General features: G+C 33.7%; 1 protein-coding gene across 1 annotated transcript; it reads left to right on the top strand.

The window, feature by feature from the left end:
* Window positions 1-467: 467 nt before the first annotated feature.
* LOC141676769 (uncharacterized) lies at window positions 468-3934 on the top strand. Its single transcript, XM_074482481.1, has 8 exons — window positions 468-602; window positions 692-778; window positions 874-991; window positions 1294-1382; window positions 1491-1537; window positions 1652-1740; window positions 2564-2697; window positions 3120-3934. The coding sequence occupies exons 2-8, from the start codon at window positions 698-700 to the stop codon at window positions 3783-3785; spliced, it is 1224 nt and encodes a 407-aa protein (XP_074338582.1). The 5' UTR covers window positions 468-602; window positions 692-697; the 3' UTR covers window positions 3786-3934.
* The last annotated feature ends 4580 nt before the right edge of the window (window positions 3935-8514 follow it).

Below are 8514 nucleotides of genomic sequence, written 5' to 3'. Positions count from 1 at the left end.
AAATTTTGTTTGGAATCAGAGTTCTGGTCATAGCTCAAGCAATAGCTCCTTCGGGACATGATGGAGGGTACCAGTAATTCAACGAGAATACATGAAGTGACTCGTATTTGTATATATATCATTTTCAAAATATCGGTTAACTGTCTATTTATGAGAAGAGCCGATTACAATTTATTGCATGTTCGACTCGATCATTGAAATAAACGTCGAATAACTTTTTATTAGTGAAATGACATCTTTGTTCTTCAAAAATAACCTAGGTATATTTTGTAAGGGTAAAATGGGTAATTCGAAATAGTGAAGGGCCCGACGGATTCCGTTAAGAATCTCGTTGCTACCGTCATGATGTTGACTCGATAAGCTTTGAAAGAAAGAGGGGTGTATATTGTTTATTACAAGTAACGGCTTCCGTCACCGCTATAAATACGTGGCTTCTTAAACCATATCTCACTCATTCACTTGTTCCTGCATAAAAAACAAACCCAACCTTCCCTTGCGCTCGAGCCTCTAGCTACTAACACACACACATACATATACACAAACATCCACATATTTGGTCTATGTATATTGTCTAAATATGCTTTACTTGTACTTGAAGGGTGGTATGTCTGTGTAGTGTAGTTTTATCTTAAGATTATACACATAATAGTTGTGTTTTGAGCTAGCTAGCTAACCAGCTTGTTGAAAACAGAGAGAAATGGCTAAGAAAGATCAGAAAGACAAAGTTGAAGCGGTTCTCAATCTTCTCCGCAAACAAGCTCCTCTCACTCTCAAACAGGTATATATGGTCATGTTTGTTTATGTTACAAATATGCAGATGTTCTAGTTCTTGGTTGAATAAAACTAAATATGAGATTTGATATGGGAGTGCAGGAGAAGTTCTGCAGCATTGGGTGTGTAGAGAGATTCTTGAAAGTAAGAGGAGAGAATGTTAAAAAAGCTGCTAAGCAACTCAGAGCTTGCCTTTCTTGGAGAGATTGCATTTCCATTGGTACCTACATTTACAATTATTCTTCTATCTCTTACATTTCAAAATCTAATTAAACAAATCAACCCTATTTCAATTTGACTCTTTTTCTTGCTCTATTTTTCTTCTCATTCACACTTTTCAATTTTGCTTTTTTATATTATATTTCTATAAACAACTACACCATTTGAATTAAACTGAGTCAGTAAAGTACGGACTAGAAAATGAACAGTAACAGCAATGGTAGTAGTAATGATTAAAGTGAAAAGGAATAAAATCTGAGAGCTCACTGTTTTCCATGTAATTTATGTTTTATTTTTCTTCAGAGAATCTAATAGCCGATGAATTTTCAAGTGAGCTTGCTGATGGCTTAGCTTTTGTCTCTGGTTTCGACGATGACTCTAGACCCGTTCTGGTAATTTTCTCATCTGTCAAATGTTGCATTTTGTGTACTAGTCTCTATCATAGTAACTTATTCTTTGTGTAAAACACGCAATACCCTTTTTTTTGTAATTTCTTACAGATATTCCGAATCAAGCAAGACTACCACAAGTTCCATTCACAAAAACAGTGAGTCTTCCTCACTATATATGTGTGTGTTTATCTGGAGTGACTAGTGCATGGGTGTTTGTATTCAAAAATTTATTGGTAAACGTGACTAACATAGATTTGGATAAATTGCAGGTTTACTAGATTGTTGGTGTTTACTCTTGAAGTTGCTAGACAAAGCATGGCTAAAGATGTTGACCAGTTTGTCCTCCTCTTTGATGCTAGTAAGTTTATTCTGCTCTTTCGGTATAATGTTGTGATCATACTATTGTGAAATTATTCATTGTATAGTGAATACATTAATATTTCAGAAAAGATTTTCCTAAATAAGGGACAAAATTGTCAGTGTAGTAAATTGTATGTACATGTATTTTTCGGTGCATAGTTGTATGTAAAAACTGTGTGATAGAAGGACTGGTCCTTATTATCAAATCCCAACACAAGTTTGTAGTAGCACTAGAACTAGAACTAGCAGGATTTGTGGTTAAAGGCAGTTGTAGTATTGTTGGGAGGACCATGAGGGGGAGAAAAGCAATTAATGATCATTCTTTCTAGGCAATTTCTAACAAATTGATTGATAAGTGTGACTTTTTAGCTGTAATTTCCTATGTTGTCACCCCAATAAATTCAAATCCCACTTAGTTTTAATTCACCATTGATAGTGATTGTGGTTAAGGAAACACAACACAATAAAACTAGTTGTAGTTGCAGAAATTGCCTGGAGTGCATTGTGAGGTCATTTTCTTTCATTATTCTCTAGACAAAATGCTTTTTTTCTTTTGCATTTTCCATGTTATTCAAGAATTCCAAGAATTCTTCTAGTCCCCTTTATTTCTTCTTTGACAGAATAATAAAATAAACAAATATAGTAGAAAAAATCATCCTCACGGTAGAAAATTCAAATTTAGGGAAGAATAGCTTTATGGTGTGTTTGTTGACTTGATTAAAAGTGAAACACAGGATGGTGGGCTGGTCTAGCTACACATAATAAGTGGAGTTGTAATAAAAAATGTTAATTATGTGAGTTGTGTTTGTAAAAATGAACAGGCTTTCACAGCTCAGCATCAGCTTTTATGAACATGTATCTAGCAACACTGAAGATGATAGCAGACTACTATCCTGCTCAACTTCATAAAGCTTTTGTCATTGACCCTCCTTCTCTTTTCTCTTATCTATGGAAGGTATACATTCTTCCATATACTTGCCTGCATTACTGTTCTTTTCTCTGCCTCTCACTTTTATTTTGAATTTATTCACTGAGTGTGTGTGTGTGTGTGTGTATTAAGCTCTGTATGTCAGTATGTGTACAATATGCTGGCATGGCATGGATTTGATTTCACAAGAAATTGTCTCCTCGGTTTACATTTTGTCAAGTTAAAAGAATTATTAATTTCTTTATAGCAGATGTTTCCTCAGTATTGTGACAGAAAAGGACACTAGATAAAAGTTAAAAATCTACCATTTTAGGAGGAAAAATAAGTTGACAAACTTCATTTTATTATTACCAAGTAGAAATACAATTTAGCTTTATTATGCACAGAATATAGTTTTGAACAGAAAGTTGAGGATTCGAATCTGAAGATGTATGTTGAATTGATTGTAGGGTGTGAAGGCATTTGTTGAATTATCACAACTCACAACATTAGTCTCCTCACTTGATTTTGAGGAATCTTTGGAGTGCAATGACTTCACATTCAACCCGAGAGCCTCCTCTCTCCGGTACGACCCTTCTTCAGTCCCATCCTCGGCCAACGTCGGAGCATGCTCTTCCTCCCGTTTTTCATTTACAGTGGCCCACCATTTCGACTCCGTCAAGCCTTGGTACCTTAGCCTAACTGACACGTCAGCATCCAAAGTGGGACCTACAAACGCCTCACTTGTTGGCCCCAATGCCAGGTCATTCTCATTCGCATCCCCAGCTGCCAGGACGCCACGTGACAACAACACAACCGTTGTTCGAAAGAGCTTCTTTCCATCTACACCGTTGCCTCAGAAGACACACAAATTTGATCACTCCAAAATCAAGCAGCCAAGAACACCTAAGCCCTCCTTCCTACAATCACCTGCATCCCTGTTCTTCAGGAAGGAGTGCCATGTCAGCAAGACTGACAGGTGTCGCGAATCGTTCCTCCCATTTTTGCGATTCTATCGTAGGCCGTACGATGAAATGACCTACAGATCAAAAATGAAACCTCCACTAGGTGGCCTCATCTCCATCATCTCTCCGCAGCTCAAGCGTCGCCACATGTCAGTCTCTCAACGATTCTGATGATCACAAAGAGTACATATGCCTACATGCAATATCATTCATATATTAACCAAGACTCTATTATCTAAGTAGCTAGCTTAAATAATTGTTCAATTCATATCTAAATTCGAATGACAAAGAAAATAGTATTGATGTTTGCATTTACATTAGTGCAACGATCTTAATTAATTAAGTAGCTCAACATTCATATTATAAACAAGTAGACTGCGTGCAATGTGAGATACTGAAATGTAAATAAGTGTGATGCATGTGCGTGTTTGCCTGATTTCGAAGAATGTAGAGGTAAACACACTGCATGCATGGAAATGCGATACCGTGGTCGTGAAGGAGAACATTGCATTGAAAATCAGTTTGAATCATAAATATGTACTCAAACCGTGGAAAATTCACCCCGAATATCTCAACCGGTTGAGATCAGAAAGGTCCTACATTCGATTACTCGTTCTTCCTTCAATTACTCGTAACGATCGTTACCGGTCACATTATAGTTAATTCAAGTTGAATTTAAACTCGGCTAGTTTAATTGATCACAACGAGCCCAGAGTCATGAAATTCAAACTAAAATTGTTCAAAACTGAGGAAGTAACTTGTATACGGAAACCTATATTAATCTTGTGCACGACACCATCTCTTTCACTCGTCAGCAGGGCTCAAATTACTGAACACATGAGCTGATAAACAAGTCACTTCCACATAATATATGCTATTTTTCATGTTCTAGATTTCACCCTAGTTCCAGAGCAATAAACAAATAAAAAGTGGTGTTTGAATTTTGTTGGAATAATCTTAAATTTAGTTATTAATTATTTGTTTATTTAATTATTAGATATTTAGCAATAGATTAATTATTAGAGAAAATAATTCATGGCATCAAACAATTTCTCCGTCTCTATTCCATTATTCAAAGGAGATCATTATAATTCATGGGCTATCAAAATGAAATCATATTTGAAAGCTATGAGTTTGTGGGAAGCAATCGAGAGTGATGTTGAGCCAACCCTTCTTCCACAAAATCCAACAGTAGCCCAAATCAAAAAACGTGATGAAGAAGTGGCTAGAGAAGCAAAGGCACTTTCATGTCTACATTCGGCTGTGTCGGAAGAGATCTTTACAACTATTATGAGTTGTGATACTCCTAAAGAAGCATGGACAAAAATTAAGGAAGAATTTGAAGGCAATCAACAAACCAAACTGATGCAAATTCTGAACCTCAAGAGAGAGTTTGAGATGATGAGAATGAAAAATGTAGGTGTCTTTTTCTTCTCTAAGTTTTTCCAACATTGGCATCAGAGCCATATGATCCGGGGCTTATAAAACTCTTATAAAAATTACATGTCCATAATTTACTCCATAACTCCACTACTCCACTACCCCACTACTAAACAATTCTAAATTAATATTTTTCTCTAATAATTAATCTATTGCTAAATATCTAATAATTAAATAAACAAATAATTAATAACTAAATTTAAGATTATTCCAACAAATTTTTGTTTTTGTAAGTATATAATATGATGAAGAATCTTTGACATTTTTCCCTTAAGACATATATATAACATTACTATACAGATGAATAGATCATAATAAACAAAGTTTGAAAACCGAAACTCACACTATTTTGTAAACTTGTGTTTGTTATTTTGGTTCAGTCCATACAGTATCGAACATTAGTTTTCAAGAATCAATGGACAGAGTAGGTAAGAATATGTGTCTCCATGTGTATTATTATTGTATAGCAAAGTCAATGGAGGAGCTTCTTGTAACCATTTTCAATTGTGCAACTTCTAGTTTCATCTGCCTTGTGGCTTTGTCTGGGAAACTTAAACCATACACCTGCACACGCACAAAAACACAATACTCTGTCCCGGTAACCCCCAAAGCATGCTTATAGGCATGCTTTTTGCCAAAAATCATTCTGAAATGATATGCCATTTATCAATTAAATATAATAAAATTTAAAATATAATTGTTATACTAATATACAACAGTTAATTTGAATATAAAATTAAAGTTAGTTGATAGTAAAAACGGAATATTAACATAATACTCATTTATATTAGTAACTTTTTAGATATTCAAATATATCTTAATATTTTAGAATTATATTTATTATTTCTGGATAATTTTAATATTAAAATAATTATTAAAAATATAAAAAAATTAGTAAAAAGACATGTCAAAAAAAAATTAGTAAAAAGGCATGTCAAATTATGAAAAGGTATGTGTGACTAATTGACGTCATGGCATGCACATCTTGACATTCTCGTGCCGGTGTGACATGCACTCACCCCTAGGTCCCATTAATTTATATATAAATTATTTTGGGATGGAGATTCAAAAAAATTGTAATTTATTAATTTAGTCTTATCTTAGTTAAAATATTGGAATTAAGATGATAAAGACGGTAAGTATTAGAAGATAATATAAGATCGTGTCATGTAATATTGTAAAATTTTAGATAAAGTGATTATAATAGTAAGGGACCATATATGCTACTATACCATTTCTTGCTCGGAATAGTGTGCCCTCAAGGTAACAAGTGAGATATAGCCGGGAAATCAGGAATATTTGTAATTTAGTTGATGGATAAGAGAGGTGAATTCGCACAAACATTGACGTTTTTAATCAGTGGTATCCTGGACTGTAATGTTTGGAGCTTGTGCTTATGGGATTCAAGTCGGTAGCAAGCCCCCTTTAAAATCTTATTTTAATCGCTGATTTTGACAATTTCTGGCAACACATATGAGTAGATAGTACAAGGGGATAAAGGTATATGTGTATCACAAATTGTGATGGGGGTGCACTTTGAGTAATCACAATTCACACGGAGCTTTAGATTCCAAAACAAATTGGGAGAGTCCAAAATACATTAAGAACCATTTTATGGGCGAGTTGAAATTGTAAAAGTTTGGTTTTCTCAAGGTGAAAAATATGGGTTTTGGTCAGAGATATTGTTGAGTGCTTGCTTCTGGAATGCATGTTTTTTACACGTACTTTTATCATGAATCACAACTTTTCTAAAGCTAATCATTACGCATTAGGAGTGTTATAAAAATCGGAAATCGGACTAGATCGGTTTACCTACCGATTTACGATTTATTGGAAATCGGGGATTTATCGAAATACTAAATCGGAATAAAATCGGATATATTTTAATATTAATTTCATAAAATATGCATATTAAGTAAGATTTTTATTTTTATTTATACATATACATAAATATATCTTTAAAATTTAAATTTAATTATTTTTTTAAATAAAAATTATAATACTTATCACCGCACCAGTGATATAGATGTTACAAATGAGAATGAATAATTATAGATAATAAAATATACTGCTTCGTCTATGTAAAAGTTGTGATACTATTACTAACTATCATGGTTTTAATCAAAGAAGTAGACTTTCACAATTAAGAATGAGTGAACTTGAATAACTAATTGAATTGTACCCTCCTAGTTACCTCATCCCTTCGAAGTCCCACCTACCTCATCTATCTCATCTGAGTTATCTTCAATCTCTCTCACTCCTTCATGAACAGGTTCCATCCTCTTTCCTAATCTCATTTCTTATACTCCGACAGATGAAGCCTCGTCTTCAATCCATCATATCATTTTTTTATTAAATTGGTGAGACGAATCAGCGGTCCGTTTTTATGTTAACCCAATAATCAATCAAAGTAACGTGTTGAAATATCCATCTTTAATCTCTTTTATCCCTCTTTTTGAACTATCAAAACAGGCAGATAAAAAATTTTAGGATTTTGTGAAGAATCATTGACCCGATTTTTGTGATTTTGACCCGATTTTTGACCCAATACTGCAAAAACGTTTTGTTCAGCGATTTCCCCTAATTATATCGGGAACGTGATTTTGGACGATATTTCGGCCGATTTATCGGTGTTTCGGCCGATTTCTGTAACACTGCGCATTAGTAGCAATCAAAGATCGATTTAAGTAGCAACATAATTTTTAAATATAGAGTAAAAAATTTGTTCAAGTTTAACGAATGGCTTATGGCTCCCGGACTAATAGAACTATGATATACAAATTTATGGAACAAACTAGGGGTTGCAATGTCGGACAGACATTAGACTCAAACTTGACTTTATTCGTAACTCGATTTACTGGGAGAAATTTAAAAATGAATGGAACATGACATGCGCGTAACCCAAAAATGATTCGAAATAACCCTTTTTTAAGAATTTCATTCATCTTCACTTAAATATTTATTTTTTTTAATAATATTAACTTAATTCAAAATTAATTCGTTTATAAATACGAACTCAAATCCGAATATGCCACTCCTGAAACAAACAAGTAAATCTATAATACCTAATGACTACTCCCTAATTTACCCATTTAACAATTTGGGTAAAAAAAATTACCCATGACCCAAATCCTATACATTTTGCTAGATCCATGGACTACCCAATTAAGTTCAATTGACCTATTTTAATTAATATATGGTTAATTTTTGAATTTCAAAAACAAAGTTATACATGAAAAATATTGAACAAATCAAATTAAATATGCATGATTGTCTCCGGTCTGCTAAATCTCTCTTTCTCTCGGGCTCAGTCTCTCTCCCTCCCTCTCGCTCTCTTCTCTCTCTCTCTCTCAATTAAATTAGATTGATATATATGTGTACACAATTTCAAATGTTAACTAATCTTCTTCTTCTTCTTCTCTCAAATTTCAAATCTCAAATCTCATTTTCTCTCTTTATT

This window comes from Apium graveolens, chromosome 8 (genome assembly GCF_009905375.1).
Source record: "Apium graveolens cultivar Ventura chromosome 8, ASM990537v1, whole genome shotgun sequence".
Taxonomy (NCBI): domain Eukaryota; kingdom Viridiplantae; phylum Streptophyta; class Magnoliopsida; order Apiales; family Apiaceae; genus Apium; species Apium graveolens.
This window is presented reverse-complemented; position numbering and strand designations above follow the sequence as displayed.